Here is a 19,011-nt window from a genome sequence, read left to right on the forward strand (position 1 = left end):
CCATTACTGTAGGAGAGGGGTCCCAGGCATAGTTTAGTAGTTTAGAGTATGAAACTGTGAGAGTGTTTGTCTAACTGTCTGTTTGTATTTGCATGAATGTGTGATGATGTTGGACAGGCAATAGTGAAGACAGACAGAATCAAGGTGAGAGAGAGAGGGGCTTGACATGCAACAAAAGCTTGAAGCATCCCAGGGGAGCTGCTGTTCTGTTGCTGTGCTCTAAATCATCGGTTACCAACCTTTTAATAAAGACGTGTCACATGTCACATGAAGTACACCGACTTTAACACCAGAGTCAGGTTCAAAATGTGTTCATTTTCATTTAACAATAACTAGATATTTTTCACAATATTTCCTACTATTGTTACAATATTTTAAGCTGGATGTTTAGATATTTCAACAAATGAATACATGGCTAACTTTTTATTTGTATGTTCATTATTTCTTAGCTTAATATTTAGACTTTTCTGCTACTTACTAACTATTTGTTCACAAATTGCAGCTGACTGAATATATGGATATTGTTAAATTGTAAAATTAATTATGTGTTTTTTTCTAATCGAAATGTTAATCTTATTTTAATAGTATCTTATCTAGTTACTAGTTACTTTCCAGTTAATGTTAAAAAATAAAAAATATAATCAGCAAATTAATAATGATATCAATATATCAATGAGACTTTATTGATACCCAGGAGAAATTCACAAGCTACAGAGACGTTAACAATAACATCAAACATATAATTACATGTAAATTAACCACAAATGTAAAAGTTGCAATTGACTAACTTTTGAAGTAAATTCCACACAGTCACAATGTCGGGGTTTAAGTTCTGACTCTTTTCTACTTGTTTCCCGTAATTGATGTGACTGTCCCCTGCCTCCCTTTAAATTAAAGTCATCCTCCACACTCCACCATTAAGAAGAGCTTTGATTTGAGAAAGAAAAATAACCAAATCTCAAATATTAATCAAAAGCTGTTGGATGCAGAGATAAAGCTAAACAAATGTAAATAAATGTGTCTTATGCCATATGTAGAAAGGCTTTTACATGAGAAACAGTTTCTATATCTAGTCTAGAAGTCTCTCGATAATATTAGGCTATGGTTTTTCATATTTTATTTGTCTTTTTTTTATCTGATTCTTTTGTGTTTTTATTTTTGCTTTGCTCCTCCGTTGGGTCTCTATCTCTTTTTCTCTCCATATGGAGGTGACAGATGTCCCCTCAGTTGTCAGGGAGACAGATTCACACCCACATATTTACAAGCGCACTCACACACACAGCAGCCAAAATATACTGACATTATTATACACCCCTACAGAGAAATCCCTTACAAGTATACAATACAAACCACACACACACACACAAGCCTTCTTCCCACAGTCTGTCTGTCTCTCAGTCTGGCTTCTGTTTCATCCCACTATGATCTCGTGTGATCTTGGGATGGCAGTGATTCGCTTGTCTGGCCCACGGTGCTGTGTACAAATGCCTGCTGCTACCTCTGTTTAATTACAACTGTCAGACATCCCTCTTTGCACAGTCATGTGGAAATCTCACAGTTAGAATTGTAGTATGATCTTTGATATGATGGATCTTTGATTAAGGTGTCCAGTCGTTCTAGATACTGACTCCTGCCTGCAGCCTGCCCATCATACATTAACTGTGAAATGGAGAAGAAAAACAATGTCTGAAACAAAGTTAGTTATTTGAATGCAGGTCATTGTTAAAGAAGGAGCTTCATCTTTTAAGGATGAAAGGATGGATACTTCTCTGTCCATTAAATATGAAGCTACAGCAAAAAAAGACTGTTAGGCTATTTTAACGTAGAGAAAAGGAAGGAAACGGTAAGTCTGGCTCATGGCCAAGAAATAGCCTGGCACTCAACCCCCTGCAAACAACAATTTGTTTTTACGCTTCAGTTTTTTGTACAGATTAAGCAAACAAGATTTAACATTTAAACTATGTGAATATTGGGATTGTGCTATCTTTGGACAGAGCAAGGCATTTCAATCTTTATGCAAATATAAGCTAAATTAACCATCTTTTTCAATTTTGATTGCTATTTTTTTAATTCCGTTTGACCAGTGTTTCTGACATGTTAACTTACATTACTGTGGTTTGAAAGACACAGGGGATAAAAGAAGGACAGGACATGGTACCAAGGCAGGAAAATATTCTGGTATTGGAAAAACAAGCCTGTCGAAAATCATTGATAAGCATGCCTAAGAAAAAAACAATATATATATATATCTATCTATATATATGCTCATCTCTCCTCTCTCTCTCCTTCTCTCTCTCTCTATCTATATATCTTCATCTCTCTCTCTCCTCTCTCCTCTCTCTTCTCTCTCTCTATCTCTCTATATCTATCTCTCTCTCTCTCTCTCTCACAACACACACACACCCACACATGTGCCAAAAAAAAAATGGGAAGGAAAATGGTTTTTCGGTGGAAATTCTCCCAGCTACAAATGTCACCTGCAGTGGGGGGGTCGGCCCCCTGTGCTGGAAATGGCATTTGCACACAGTCTCACCTCAAACACATACACTCATGCACACAGGCCTGCATGGATCACACATTTATAGGATTATAGTGTACAATGAAGGATGATCAAGGAAGCTTGCAAAGCCCCTGGTAGAGTGTGTACGAGACATCCCTCTGAATACATGGGCATGTCCGCGGGTGTGATGGGGGGTTAGTGTTCTCCCCCATGTTAATATGGCAGAAAACAGATTGAGACATCACATTTTAAGCCAGGGGAAATCAACCTGCACAGGTCAGATGTACTGCTGTGTGTGTGTGTGTGTGTGTTAGAGAGCGAGAAAGAGAGAGAGAGGGGGATAGGGATGTCGAATCAAATTGGTTCCCTCAGTGGACCTCTTTGACTGGCGTCTGTATCTCAAACTACCCTCTGTTATTTCTATACGCCGTTTTTCTCTACATGTGTTGTTGGTAAGCTCCGTTTCACTTTAATCAAATCAGCCAGCTGGGAGCCCTCCATTCAGACCCCTGACTGCTGGGGAGATTCGTATCAGTCGAGGAAATTAGGCTGAATACTGTATTATCACTTAGAAAACCAGTGGCAGAGTTGCACATAAATATAGCAGAAACTGCCAAGGACACATTTTTAAAGCTGCCTGATGATTAATAAACGTAAAACAAAATACTAAGGATGTCAAGTAATTCCATTAAATTGATCTACATTGGTAATTAACTACGCATCTTGTGTCGTTTAGCAGCAGTTGATATATGGACTAATGCTTGTATGGCTGCTAAGTTATGGAGGTATAATTCTTCCTCCATGCTCACACTGCAGGCACAGAAACTTTACAGCAAACACTTTATGGCTCGAATGATGGCAATGTCAGTCAGTCGGTACTGTACAGTAGGTCCACCACTGTGGTCCAGCCTGAATCATAACATCCAATACCTCAACAACTATTGGATGAATTATCATTTGGTACTGACATTCACGTTCCCCATTGGATTGGATAAATTGTAGCAACTTTGGTGATCCTTTTTTCATCTGGCATCATCATCATCATCAAATGTGTCTCATGCTTTATGACTAAATACCTCCAAAAGGTGATTGTAGGCAATGCATTTGTATTCCCTAAAAGAGGCAAGACTGTCGATTTCTCAGTCCGCTTGATTGAAATATTGGAGTATTTGATGCATTGAATTTTAAAAAGAGACATTTGGGTGTTATTTTGTAAAACCTTCTTAAATTGCAGGCTTTTTTCTGTATTTTGTGTTTGGTGCTAATAATTAAATATAACCATGCCATTGAAACTATAATGGTAAACATTGTAAGTATAACCTGCTACACATTTACTTGTTTTTATCAACATAGTAACGCGCTAAAAGAATGGTGATCATAATAAACATTACACCTGCTGAACATCATGCATGTGAACCGTTGTGCTGGTGGGCATGTCAGCATGCTGCAGTCAGCATTTAGTTCAAAGCTCTGCAGAGAACTGCCTCAGAGCCGCTAGCATGCCTGTCTTGAACCAGGCTGGATCACAAACACATAAGATATGTCAAAGTTGTCCCGGTTTATTACATATTCTTCTTGAAGTAGCCTGCTGCACTTCATCCACAGTTTGGTATCACAAGCGATCTAGATACAGGATGAGAAATATTATTTAAAATGCTCTGTAGTTAATACGAGGAGCTCTCTCTTCTCTTGTTTCTCCTTCCCGCTGATACCTTTCTTCATTTCATCTTTCTTATCGATAAGTCTCTTTCCTTACCAGCCCTTTATCCCCACCCTCTCTGCTTTTTTCCATATCTGAATGACAATAAAGGACTGTGGGAGTTTTTTTTCCATCTCTTTCATCTCTGCAGCAAATTTCTCAATTACTCACAGATTGCGACTTGACCTTGGGGGAAAATGATACCATGACAGCTAATCAATTTTTAATAGCAGCTACGATCCCTCTCAGGCCACAAGCTGTGTGCGGCTGTGTCATGAGTGAACATTTGCGAGGGCATTTTCCACGGACATTTGTTTGTCTTCATGCCTTTCTGGGTGTCTGTGTGTCTTGTATCTAAATGAGTGAGTGAGTCCGTTAAGGGAATCCAGTCGCCACTTTGTTCCACCTTGTAGCTGAAATATTAATGCTGTCACTGTTGGCAGGGCTGGAGCATGACACACACACACACACACACACACACACACACACACACACACACACACACACACACACAGACAGACAGACAGACAGACAGACAGACAGACAGACAGACAGACAGACAGACAGACAGACAGACAGACAGACAGACAGACAAGACAGACAGACAGACAGACAGACAGACAGACAGACAGACAGACAGACAGACAGACAGACAGACAGACAGACAGACACTGCAGTCTTTCCTATTGTATTTTTTTCTGTGTTTGTGAGGCCGTTTGTTTGCAGTGTATGACTCGGTAAACTTAGTTGAATGTCGCCCAAAGTGTACACATTTTACATTTTCTGAGATGAATTAGTGATTCAAAGGTTCATAAATTAATAGACGTGACTTGAAGCTGGCGATAGACACTTGATCCACATTCAGTAAAACCTTTCTTTAATCAAAAACACACATTTTACTCTAGACTGATTAATTTATGATTAATTTATGACTAAATGCATCTGCCTCCCAACATATTAAATGAGTGCATGGGTGGATGGACACAATGGAACATTTAATTAAAGAAACAAACAAGAAAAGAAAATACTTTACACCGGCTTAATATGAACTTTGGCATTTTCTTACTGTCCACAAATCCCATAAAAAAACTAAAACCAACATTGTGTCCCCCTCTCTAAATACTTTTGTACTTTGATACACTTGTGGCTCTTCGTTTTCCCATTTTTCATTGTACAGCTAGTGTAGTGGCAATTTCTTATATTACTTTATATGGTAAAACCAAATGATGATATTATACTGAGAAATGGTTTGGTCAACTCGACTTGTTGTTCACACGGTAGCTTCCTGCCAAGGTCGTACTTGAACAATGCGGCTCTCGTTCCTTATGAGAGCATTGTAAGATAACAGTCAGGAGAAAGTGTTCTCTCTTTTCGTCTGCACAGCAACAGTTCCTCTATAAATCACACACACACATTTGCCTCTGTGTCCACTCCTGCAAACTACTCTGTACTTTGCACGACCTGTACCTTCAAGCTTGAATAAAGAACTACTAAGACAACTTTGATTTGCATCGAACCAACTTTATATGTATTACATCTCCAGATTATTGACGAGTGAAAGTTTCCACAACACTAGGCACTGTCGTTTTTAACAAATGTTTCTTGAACAGGAATAAATACTGGGGACTATTTGTAGCTCCTGGATTACCACACATTTGGTGCGAATATGTATGTATTTATCAAGAGGGATGCATTTAGGATTGCACTGCCCATGTTCTTTGTAACTAAATAATACCTCACCATCTGACAGTGGAAGTTGTTTTTAATCCTGTTTGGACGACAATGGAGGACTATGCAAGAGGGAAATAAGCTATTTTAGGTTTTGGTCTTTTTATGCAATCAACAATAGCGTAGAAATCCTCTTGTGATAAACACTGAGTGAGGGCTTTGAGATCAAATATGCAATTGATATTTTAGAGAATATTTTATTCTGTTAGTGTGTAAATACTTTGCTTCAACAGTACAGCAATAACTTACAAGGAAGGTTATTTAACCATTTATTTTATAGAAGGTTTGGTTTTTTAGGTAATAGCAGCTTATCTTTGGACTATAATACCCAAATACAGCTGTAAGATCTCTGCAGTATTTCTCACTGACAGTACCGAGAGCTAAGCTGTAATGAATAAATTAGTTAAAATTAGAATTGATCCAATGCATATACTTGCTATTCCCATATGGTATTTGTATCTATCTCTATGTATAAGTGCTATGCAGGAGTGTGTGTTTCTGCAGTCTTTGGGAACCAATTAGAATTCAGTCTCTTATTGATTTTCCAGCCAATAGCAATGAAGCACTGCTGTGAGGGACTATCGAACAATCTTCTCTCAGCTCAGGCTTGTTTGTCGCTGTTTAGCTGAATTCCTTTACTTGAATTGGCTCAAAGACTTCATTGTGTCTGAGCGTGGGGAATAAAACGGAGGAACAAGAAGCTTTCTATAAAAGAGAGCGTATTACAGGTCAGGTCAGTTTCTCAGGAAAAAGACATGACTCCTTGCCTCAACATCTGTCAAAGCATGTGCCCTTTCGCATGGAAATGAACCCTCAAGCTGTTCCAGCAAACCTTTGTCTGACACAGTGAGGTTGTAGTTTAAAACAGACACCTTTTCATGTTGAACATAGTATTCATTCACGCTTCAACACACGTTACAGTAGAACACATGTCAACTTTTCTCCAAAGCAACTGGAAGATAAATATTCACATATGGACTCAAAGTCAAAGAAACACTCACTCGGAGTGTAGAATCTGTTCCTCATTCATTTTTTTCTCCTGGATATTCGTTTTTAAAGATCACAACCTTGCATCAGTATTCACCGCATCATGAAGTGTACGAGAGAAATGGGGAAAGTAAAGAAGGAATAACAGGAAGACGCTGCGATTTGTCATTAATGTTGACGGAAAGGGAGACAGGGAGGACAAAGATGAGTTAAAGGTCCCATGTCATGCTTTTCTGGTTATTACCCGTCCCCTTGTGTGTTATGAAGGTGTGTATGCATGTAAACGGTCTGCAGAGTCACAAACCCTCAAAGTACACCCTGTAGCGAGTAAAACTCTAACACAGAAAATACCTGTCTATGCTGCCCCAGAACGCCTCGTTAGAGATTTCTCTTTTTCCATTGTTTACTTCTTGGGTATAGTGACGTATTTCGGGTATAGTGACGTAACGTAACGTCACATCCGCGGAGCCGTTACGTTTAGACCAATCCGCGGACTTCCTCACACACACACACTCGGCGGGACGTTGCGAGGCTTGCTGCTGCGAGAAGCGGGACACTGTGAGCTGGCTCACTGGTGTGGGGTCGGCGAGACAGCGAGACACCGCGGAACTCAGCCTGGGCACAGTGTGTGTGTTTGGGGCTGGGTTTCGCTGTCTCGCAGACGGCCACTGGGCTCACAGGGAGGGGTGGGGGGGGGCAGGAGCTCCAACAAGCCGTTTAGGACAGAGAGTGAATACACATACTATACAGAGATGCTGTATGAGAAACCAATGTGAGTTCGGAAAATTGCACAATATACATTTATTTGAGTATACCTCAACAATGGAATTATGATCAGTAGAAATGGCCATGACATGGGACCTTTAAAGATCAAATGGAGAGAGCAAAGGGAATAGAGTCAATGGACACTTTGTATCAAGGTACAAAGGTGTTGTGGGAGTGAGAGGCAGAGAGAGCAATACAAGTTGTTGGGTATTGAGAATATGTGTTCATATCTTGAAGATATTAGGGACATATTTCTCTCTTAATATTTTCCTTCATCTCTCTTTTCTGAAACCAACATCGCTCCTTCGCTTTTATTAAAAGGGCAAAGAGTGCAGTAGCCTTGTGTCCTTCCTACATGTGTGTGTCCGCACGTCATAGTGGCTGCAGCACAAATGTATTGATGGATCCACCAGTAAAACTAGGCCAAGGACCCTCGGAGAAAAGCGTGGGTGTGATCACACATGCAGTCACACAATGGCACAGTTGAGCTGGACTCAGGTTCCAACTTCAAGTGTGAGCGTCATAATCAAAAGTTGACAGTTTTGCTCTTGGAGATTAAAAGCAAATTTCATAGCCAATTCAAGTAACAACAACTTTTAAAGGTGACATAGTTGTGCTGGAGCATCAGTTACTACTACTAGTCATTACTAGAGATGTGATTGTTTAAAATGACCCCTTGAATGTATCTTGCTATACACCCGTAATACTTTGCGAAGCACAGTTTGGCCTCATTTATACCACACAACCACCAACAAACATACACACACATGCTTGCACCCTCTTACCTTTCACACTCTTAGACACAAGGAGGAAATGGGCTCTCAGGGGGGGGGGAAGACTTTATGAGTTACGCCTTGTAAAGCGTGCAACATTAAAATCCTTCCCCCCAGGCTCTTACTGATGTGAAGGGCTCTTTTATTGGGGTCAGTAGAGGGCATTGTGTGTGTGTGTGTGTGTGTGTGTGTGTGTGTGTGTGTGTGTGTGTGTGTGTGTGTGTGTGTGTGTGTGTGTGTGTGTGTGTGTGTGTGTGTGTGTGTGTGTGTGTGTGTGTGTGTGTGTGTGTGTGTGTGTGTGTGTGTGGAACTCTTGACCTGACATTAAGCCTCAGTATCTTAGGTCTCCAGTTCACCGAGGTTACATATTTATTGTATTTCGAGTAGCATCTCAGTTTATCTCTTACCCTCATCTATGGAAACATTTCCTAAGTGTACACACTCATTCAATTACCTTCAACTGAGATAGACTTAAACACAACCACTCTCTCATAAACCTTCACTCACACAGTTTATTGAACCACCTCTTTTAAATGGCCTATGGTCATTTAATGATGCAACGGATGGAAAGCCTGTTGATGTGCTGTGTTAGGTGTGTGTGTGTGTGTGTGTGTGTGTGTGTGTGTGTGTGTGTGTGTGTGTGTGTGTGTGTGTGTGTGTGTGTGTGTGTGTGTGTGTGTGTGTGTGTGTGTGTGTGTGTGTGTGTGTGTGTGTGTGTGTGTGTGTGTGTGTGTGTGTGTGTGTGTGTGTTCCACAGTAATAGCTCTCAGAATGTTATTTGCCTAATGTTTTTTACACGGCAGTATATTAGTTACCAGCAGGCTTTTATGCTTGTTCACACTTCACTATTCATTCTAGGTGAGTTTGTTCTGAATAACATGACCTTGCTCTGGTGGCTTTTGTCGCTTTGCTCCAGGGCTTTTTAATAATTCATGACAAATAATTGCTCCACTTTTTTTAATCTCTTTTGTAGAAAATTGCTTAATGTTATTGATGTTATCTAGAAGTACCGTCATTCGGCGAAGGTTAATTAATTAATAATCCAATTTAGTGAAGAAATAAATTCAAGCACAAACATGAATAAACTGTGCTGTTCAACTTCAAGCACTTGACAGACACTATATGAAACAAAGACTTGTTCTTATATAAGATAACATCCTTCTTCACAGTTAACTAAAAGTCGTTCTATCTCTATATATCTAATGCAGAGTGCAGTTGGGGGGTGGGAGTGTTTTGGGATTAGTGTGTGATTCGTGGTCCCGTGGTGGTGTTTGACTGGAAGTGCAGTGTAGAATCACACTTCAGACGATGATTCATCTGTGCTAACAAGCGTTCACAGACAAAGGATCTCTCCTCCTCTCGTGTCTTACCTCTTAGGAGCCACATAAACACACTAGTCTCTTTCATCTGCCCGGCACCTGTGAGCCCCGTCAAACTAGTGAGGAAATAAATGGTAAAATAAGATCATAATTCTTTCTTATTTTGTATTTGTCACATTGTATAACCTAACCGTGACTATCCTGCACACTCTAGCAGAGATACTTGAATACTCTTGTTCATCCATCCTTTCATTATCTATCAAACTGTACACAGGTGCTCAATCCTCATCCATAGATGTTTTGAAGGACTGGGTCAATACATTGGTGTTATTCGAGGATTGAGCGCCATCCTGACAGTCTAGTCTTACAGAGGCCAACACTAACAATGCACTCATTCCCTTTCTGTCAACTCACAAAGACTGTAAGGATTAGAAATTGAATATCCTTTAACTGTCAGCCTGTTAATTGTTGACTGTCAGCTGATTTGCTGTTTATTGGACATTCAGCTCTTTGCATCTGTCACGTCTTAAACTGCCTCGTCCAAAACAATCTAGAGATGTTGTGCAGTCAGCGATCCAAGATGAAGCCAATTTACCGTAAACTTGTACTATTTCAGATTTCACAAAATGGTTATCTTTTTATTTTAGATAGCAGGTGAGTGGTTAACCATGTTTTTACATTTGTATTTTGTATAGCCATGTCATGTGTGCTTTCATGGTTCTGACCTACCTTTAAATAATTTCCTTGACATTAATGTAAGATTCAACCTTTGAAAGAATACAATAAGGAAATATGACATGAGTGGTTTTCTAACAATGTTTTAGGGTATTTATTCCTATAGTCTTTACAAAGACGATGGTTTTGGTGAGGGAGAGGCTTGGTGTGGCCATAGTACTACTTGGTACAAAATAAGATGTTAAAGGTCCCACGTCATGGCCATTTCTACTGATCATATTTCCATCTCGGTATACTAGAATAGATTTAAATTGTGCAATTTTGCAAACTCACATTGGTTTCTCATACAGCATCTCTGTATAGTATGTGTATTCACCAGGTATTCACTCTCTGTCCTAAACGGCTCGTTGGAGCTCCTGCCCCCCCCCCTCTCTGTGAGCCCAGTGTGCTCTGATTGGTCGGGACGTTGCGAGACTCGTTGCGAGGCTCATTGCGAGGCTCGTTGCGAGGCTCGTTGCTGCGAGCTGCTGCGAGGAGCGGACAGGTTTCCGGGTTGGCGATACAGCGAGAACAAGCGAAACTCATCCTGAGCACACACAAACACTCACAGCCGAAGTAAAAACAATAAGTGTGGCTTGATATTGAGTAAGAAAAAGGTTTATAACGCTGTGAGAATGGGTCTGCAGAGAGAATTTCTCCGCCATCCCAACTCGTCTATTACCAACATTCAGGGAGCTCTATGCAAGTCAATGGGACTCCCTGTTAGTTAGCCAAGGGATCCTGGTGTGTGAGGTGCTCCGCGGATTGGTCCATTTGGGGCAGCATAGACAGGTATTTTCTGTGTTAGAGTTTTACTCGCTACAGGGTGTACTTTGAGGGTTTGTGACTCTGCAGACCGTTTACATGCATAAAAACCTTCATAACACACAAGGGGACGGGTAATAACCGGAAAAGCATGACATGGGACCTTTAAAGAAGGAGCAGTGATGGAAAAGTTACTCGAGAAATGTAATAAATCACACATGACATGTTACTCATTGAGAAAGTGATAACACGGTTAATTAGTTACATTACTTGTTACTTTACTTTTGTGACTCAGTTTATCTCTTCCAAAGGTGCATTCGACTCCAAATGATTACCTTTTTATCTTTCACAATAAAAGCCCAACTTTAATTTACTCAGCATTTCACTAAGAAGCAACTCAACACAATGGCTTACAATATTGTTCCAGTAGGTGTCAAAAATACTCACTCTGCTTTGAGCAAAGACAACAAAGGTCGGTATTTGCTCAATATGAAATATATTTCATGATCAGGGACGCTCAGATCAGTTTCTGTGACAGTTGGTGTTGTGTTTAGACTAAATCCATAAAGCACCCTTTGCATCTGACACTCTGCAACATTCATTTACTTTAACTAAGCCTCCAGTTGTCAGGAGGGGAAATCTGTGGTAAATCTCCTGGATAATCATGTAGCAGGTGGGAAGACTAAGCAACACACATAAAGAGAAGAAGACAAGACACAGATGGACTGAATCAGAGAGCAGTCAAAGTTCAAAGAGAAAGAAAGACAAAGACTAATTCACCCTGATGAGCCAGAGGAGGATAAAGAGATCCATAATGAACTGCTAGAAAGTGCTTCAAACTTTAAAGCAACTTCAGGAGAAAAGGATGTGTATATGGTAAAATGTTCTGGTACTCACTCAGATCCTGATGACGCAGCGTTTCTCTGATATCAAAGAAAACAAGAGCAGCTGTCAGGCGCTAAATTGTGGCTGCTAACAGTTTATGACATGAGTGGGAGGAAAGGAAGAGCGAGAAGAGGAAAGGAAGAGCGAGAAGAGGAAAGGAAGAGCGAGAAGAGGAAAGGAAGAGCGAGAAGAGGAAAGGAAGAGCGAGAAGAGGAAAGGAAGAGCGAGAAGAAGAGAGAAAGCTAAAAGCAGGATTCCTGCACTTCAGGCTTTTGATTTGTGGCAGCGAGCTGAAGGTAGACAGGAGGAGAGGAAAGGGAAGGGATTTAGGATGGAGAGAGAGAGAGAGAGAGAGATAAGAGTGACAGGTAAAGGATGTGAAGGGAGGAGGAGGGCAGAAGAAGCATTTAGGTGAGGAGAGAGTGAAAACATATCTAAGACTCAAAAGAAGTAAAAGCGGAGTGTTATGACTTTGGAAGTCTTTTGTCACGACTCAGATGAGCTCAGATGCCCTCTAGCAAACACGCCTTTACAGTGCCCTTGAAGTGTAAGTGGGTTAGAGTAAGTATTGATGCAAACACAGCTTAAGTGACAAGAAAACACATCAGAAACTCTTTATCAACAGTCTTTATCAACATAGGAGCGCCATGTAGAGCACATCATAGATACTTAAGGATCTGCAAAGGCATCACAAAAGTATAACTGTAACTTATGCACTATTGCATTTATGAATGTGTGTTTTGTGCCTGTTGATTACAGTCTTATCTCACTGATTTATAAATCATCAGACCAGAAATTATTTATTTTAGAGATAATTTGCAAACCCAACCAGTGCTTCATAAAAAGTTGCATTATTGCGAGATGTTCTGTTGAACTTCTGGATCTATCTTGGGTATTTGTAGAGCATAACATAGCAAGTGTTTTTCTATCATACTCTGTTGTTTCAAATGTATCTGAATATGTGTTTTCTGTGTCCTACCCTCAGGTGAAAGTGATGGTGCGCGTGTGTCCAGTGTCTCAGTCGGACGCAGCTGAGTCCAGTTCCTTCCTTAAAGTTGATCCCAGGAAGAAGCAGATCACCATCATGGACCCGTCAGCCAATCAGACACAAAGCGCTGCCTCCACGAAGAAGGCAGCAGCCAATCAGGTCCCTCCAAAGATGTTCACCTTTGATGCTGCGTTCCCTCCTGATGCATCACAGGTAAGAAAAGTTAGGAGAACAAAGGACCTTTCATGACACTAATCTGAAAGACAATGTCAGTGAATTTCTTGAAGATAATCAGAAGAAACCTGGACTTACTGTATTGATGTCATACATAGGGGGTGAATCAAGAGTGTTTTTTTTATTCCGACGGAGCCAGAGCAGCTAAGGTTACCATTTAAAATTAATATAGTCGATTAAAAATGAAAAAGGAACTCTCTTTGGAATAATTGTATGTGGTGTATCTAACATGCTATCAAAAGGAATAATTGTATCAGAATGTGTTCCATTATTCCCATTCTGCAGACTTAGTGTCAATGCTTAATGCAGCATTCACTCCAGCCGGCCGAGTCTCGTCTTCAGTCTGTCTTTGATGCTTTCCAATTATCGCTCCTTTTTCACCGACTAGTTTTGAATTCATAAAATACCAATTACATGGTATTCTCCACCTTCACCAGGGCCTCTGACTTCACTGCTATTAAACCTTTAAATGGAACACCTAGTACTCTCGCTGAGTCTTATAAAAATACATCTGAACTCGGCTTGACAGCAGACCAGCATTCAAGATTCACATCCAAGATTTGACCCAAAAATGTCAAATCAAACTAGGCCTCTAGTATAGAATTAACACACTCAAACTTCAAGTCTCTTTAAAAAAGTGGAGATTTTCTATTTTCATGCCGCCCAATTAACATTGTAGTTGTTCAACCCTGTGCATCACATTTTAAAGGGGTCCTATAATGCATATTTTCAGGTTCATATTTGTATTTTGTTTGTATTGAATAAGGTCTTTATTTTTCTCATATTGCCTGTGCTGCAGCACCTATTTTCACCCTCTGTCTGAAACCAGAGCCCAGTCTGCTCTGATTGGTAAACTGGCCGGCTCTGTTGTGATTGGTCAACCGCTTGAAGATGTCTATCACGTACATTGTGTTTGAGCGCTAGCCAATAGAAGCGCGAGTGTTACGTAGTGATGTCACTTTTATGGAAATAAACAAGGATTCCCATGAAGGCGTTTCAGGCACGGAGGGAGTGTGTTGGAGAGAAACTCACTCTGGAGGGAACTTTGAGATTTGAGCATTTGCATACCATTAAAATGAACAAATAAATGGATTAAATACATAAAAAATAAGCAACACTAATGAGGAACAAACCCATCATCTACATTTTACCATCTTCTTTTGGGTTATCTGTCACTCAAATGTACACACCTTCTATGGCTCCCATGAAGATACGTTTTAACACTTCTCCAACGTACACAGTTCATTATTGTCCAGGTATTTCATTTCTTGACCTTACTCCCTCATCTCTCTCTTTATCTGCCTGTTGCTAGGCGGAGGTGTGCGCGGGAACGGTTGCCGAGGTGATTCAGTCGGTGGTGAACGGAGCAGATGGCTGCGTCTTCTGCTTTGGGCACTCCAAGCTGGGTAACGTACACACACACACACACACACACACACACACACACACACACACACACACACACACACACACACACACACACACACACACACACACACACACACACACACACACACACACACACACACACACACACACACACACACACACACACACACAACAAAAACAGAGCATGTGTGTCTCGTGAGTCATCCTCAGTGTGTGTGTGTGTGTGCGTGTGTGTGTGTGTGTGTGTGTGTGTGTGTGTGTGTGTGTGTGTGTGTGTGTGTGTGTGTGTGTGTGTGTGTGTGTGTGTGTGTGTGTGTGTGTGTGTGTGTGAGCGTCAGTCTCTCACTCGACCGTCTCCCGACTGGTTCTCATCTATCAGAGAGAGAAAGAGGAGGATTAGTGTCTGCTGAAGCTGAAAGCATTCTCAGTCTGTGTTTCTCTCTCTCTAATCCTTCTCTAGCTGGTTTTAAGAGAAGCTGTCTTAAAAAGGGTCAGCATCCCTTACTGCAACATGCCTGGACCCACCACACACACTCACTCACACACAGCCAAAGATGTAACTCAACCCTCGGTCGGTCCCCGTTGTGTTTATCCCTCAGCATGTTCGCAGCATTACCCTTCTTGGCTTGTGATCTTCATACAGCATGTTGGAGTTTCTAAGTCCCCTTCAACTGCTGGCAGAGGACGAAAGCAGGGAATTGAAATGCAGCAGTTCAGCAGGGAACACTTCTGTGTTAACGGCTGAGCCCGGGAACAAACACTAATGAATTTCTATGTAAAACCAACATGCAAAGCGCTGTGTTTCCTTGGGTTGTGCTGTGGGGATTTCATGCCTGACCAAACCAGTTGTAAAAGTAAACTCATTTATACATTTGTTATGAATTAGTGTCTTGTTAATGAGTAGGGATGCCAGGGTGAGGACAATTTTGCACCGGTTATTAAACACCGATTTCAATAAACATTTTACAAGAAAATAATTCCATCGATGACACTCAATTTAAGAATTTGCAGAGCCCTTAAAATCCCAGATATTGCCAAATTGGTGCTTTTGCTTTTTGCTTCCAAATGCTTAACCATTCAGTTATCTTTCCTTTGACTTAAAAAGACACTTTCAATTTATGATTGTAGCGTCCTTTCACTGGACTAAGAATTGATAACATGCGTAGTTTTTTTAATGTGAGCACTGGGTATTAGGGTGGTCCTTCGTGAGAGGTAAATGTTTTGAATTCATTTATTTTAAGCTCCAACCCCCGGAATTCATTCTATTAGTCAAGAAAACTCTCCTGGTGATTTTCTTCCTCAATCTGACAACATTTACACCCCCCCTCATCGGCCTGGGCTGCCACACCATCAGCCACGGTGCTGCAGCTGAGGCTACACTTCAAGGTTGATGAGGGGGGGGGGTAAATGTTGTCAGATTGAGGAAAAAAATCACCAGGAGAGTTTTCTTGACTAATAGAATGAATTCTGGGGGTTGGAGCTTAGACTTTCCGACTTTCAATTTGAAGGACCACCCTACTGGGTATGTCTGAAATAGTAGAGGAAGGCTAGTAGTATGAGTATTCTCAACATTGGTTCTAATTTAGTCATTTTTACTGTCATCACTGGCAACACATTCGCTACATTGAATCGAAAGGTCAAAAGACATACGTTTTTCAGACAGTCAGAAAGTTAAAGTCAGCTTTTTAGACACATTAATTGCATTTGTCTACTATAAACTATACTGTAAACCACTTAAATTGAAGGTAAAACTGAGAGTCAACTGAAAGCAAAGTGTCATGTATTACCAAATTCAGCCGGCAATTAGCCTCACCAGCCAACACTTGGGTGAACCCTCATGAAAAGATATAAAACACACTGGTAATGTTGCAAACAAGCCCTCGATGCACAATAAAACCACAAGTGTACGCCACGTAGTTGTGATAAATCAGGCTGTATGTTTCCTGCTATCAAAAAGGCCAACTAAAGAAAGCTCCGACAGGCAGTGTAGATCACTGTATCACATCTTTCACCATGTCATGTCTTCACTCAGCATTCAAACATTCACACATGGGATAACTGTGTCATGGTCCATGAAGATGATTCATAGTGGATAATACTGTGACTGGAACCCACACACACACACACACACACCTCCTATTGTCAGTGTTTGGCTATGTTGAGTAATTGGCATTTCCAGATTTTCTGGCTTTAATAATGCAACAGCTTTTATATGATCCATCAAAGAGAGTTTGCTCTTTCAATCAATTTTACTGTTATATTAATGCCGTGGAGCGCCTCTAACATCGCTGGTTTCAGTTAAAACGGCTACAGCAGATGAGATAATTGTTCTCCATATAGCTCTCCTAAGGCCATGGATCTTAATGAGGCTGCATTATAACGGCATTACCTTTTTCCTAATTAAAATGGGGAAAGTAACACAAGGAGCATTTATCTTCTGCCCTGTGGCCCTTGGCTGTAGACACATATGGGGACACACACAAGTCTGCCCATGACACACACACTCACACTTTTGCAAAGAGTAACCAGGCTTTTCATTGAATAGGCAGATACTAAAATAAATGGATGAACTTCAGGAATGTAATTGAATCCTCTGGCTTTGAGTCATGTCTGATGGATTATGGTAAAAGTTAATGGATTATTGGCTTAGGTTGGATCATCTTTTATAAATGATGAGTGTGTGTATGTGTGTAAGCTCATGTGTGCATGTCTTTGAACTGGTGATACAGAGCTGCCTTGTTCTCTCACACTGTCTTCACCCTGTTCACTTTCCTTCTGACAGCATGCGAAGCTCTGCTTGAAGGGACCAATTACTGTGAATATGCATCAACTAACCAGACATGGGCACACACACAGACAACACACACACACACACAGCTTTGTTGCCTGTGGTGTGTTGTCACTGCGTTACAGTGTTAGTCAGTGTAATCAGCAGTAATCTATCTGACCATATCTTGACAGCCTGTGGTAGTCAGAACTTGTAGATGTAATTTAAGACTCCCTTACACAGCCCTGAAAGGCAAACCAAGAGAAAGGACGGTTGTTCAAGTACTCTGTGGTTATGGTAGCGGTAAGACAAAGAGCCATTATGATCGAGGGGGCCCATTGGATTTAATACAAATAAATTCAGAAATTCAGTTAAATCAAAGTAAATGACTAAATGTTGCTTATTTTTATACAACTGATCATATTCTTTATTGTATACTTTGACAGAATTTGTAGGTTTTATCTATAGCAGATTTAGCATTGCGCTTTAGAGACCAATAAAGGCTTTCATTTCCACTATGTTATAAACAATTTCTAAACATTTTTGTTGAGCTTTTTCACTATTTCTCCCCTACTTTTTCTGAATTTTATGTGACAATACATAAAATGAACCTTTGTTTCGATAGTAAGTCTTGACGCCCCTGTAAAAACATTGAGGGAGAACAATGTAAAATGTCAGTGACAACCGCCCCTCCATGCTGCATCTTTGAACAAATGTGAACACATTTCTCTACCCTGCATCACAGCAGCCAGGCTTTTGAAGTCCTCTGTTTCTGTGTAAGTGTTAGTGTCAGTGTGGTTGTGAGGTGTGACATATGGCTTTGTTTAGGTTTGTGTTTGATCTCCCACTCCTGACAGTCAGAGCAGCTGTGTGTGTATGTGGTGAGGATAATCATCATCTTGTGTCCCAAGTGATAGATATGGATGCTCCATGTGCACATTCAGGCATTCAAACACACACACATGTCACACACACACCTATTCACACAGAGCACCTTTTCACTTGCTAGTGTTATTGATGATGTCCATCTTTTTCTGCACCCTTATTTGGTCTTCCTGTCTGCCTCTTGCAGGTAAATCCTACACCATGATTGGCCGAGATGACTCGCTTCAGGCTCTGGGAATAATCCCATGTGCCATCTCCTGGCTGTTTAAACTCATCAATGAGAGGAAGGAAAAAACCGGAGCTCGCTTCTCAGTGCGCGTGTCTGCAGTGGAGGTCAGTGTTACTGGCAACTCTGCTGATGCAGACTTTTAGGAGAGGAGGTTACTAAAAATATCTTTACTAAGTGGTCAGTTCAGTAGCTTTAGTGCTGGCAGTGGCACATCAAATGCTTATCACTGTAATATTTACTTTCTCTGATATGGTTTTAGATTTTCCCTTTACAATTGGTCTGACAGGAGTTTGTCATAGATTATTCGAGGAAGGATTTTGTCTGAAAAAAATACAATGTGATGTGGTTTATACTATTAGTCAATATTGCGTGTGTGTGTGTGTG

At 40.7% G+C, this 19,011-nt stretch overlaps 1 protein-coding gene across 1 annotated transcript in view; it reads left to right on the forward strand.

The window, feature by feature from the left end:
- The window catches only part of kif26ba (kinesin family member 26Ba), an 84,008-nt gene that overhangs the window by 43,939 nt on the left and 21,058 nt on the right, over positions 1 to 19,011 (forward strand). The window contains 3 exon segments of the mRNA XM_034116142.1: positions 13,121 to 13,336; positions 14,670 to 14,763; positions 18,586 to 18,731. Of these exon segments, the coding sequence (XP_033972033.1) occupies positions 13,121 to 13,336; positions 14,670 to 14,763; positions 18,586 to 18,731 (456 nt within the window).

This window comes from Trematomus bernacchii, unplaced genomic scaffold, assembly GCF_902827165.1.
Source record: "Trematomus bernacchii unplaced genomic scaffold, fTreBer1.1, whole genome shotgun sequence".
Lineage (NCBI taxonomy): Eukaryota > Metazoa > Chordata > Actinopteri > Perciformes > Nototheniidae > Trematomus > Trematomus bernacchii.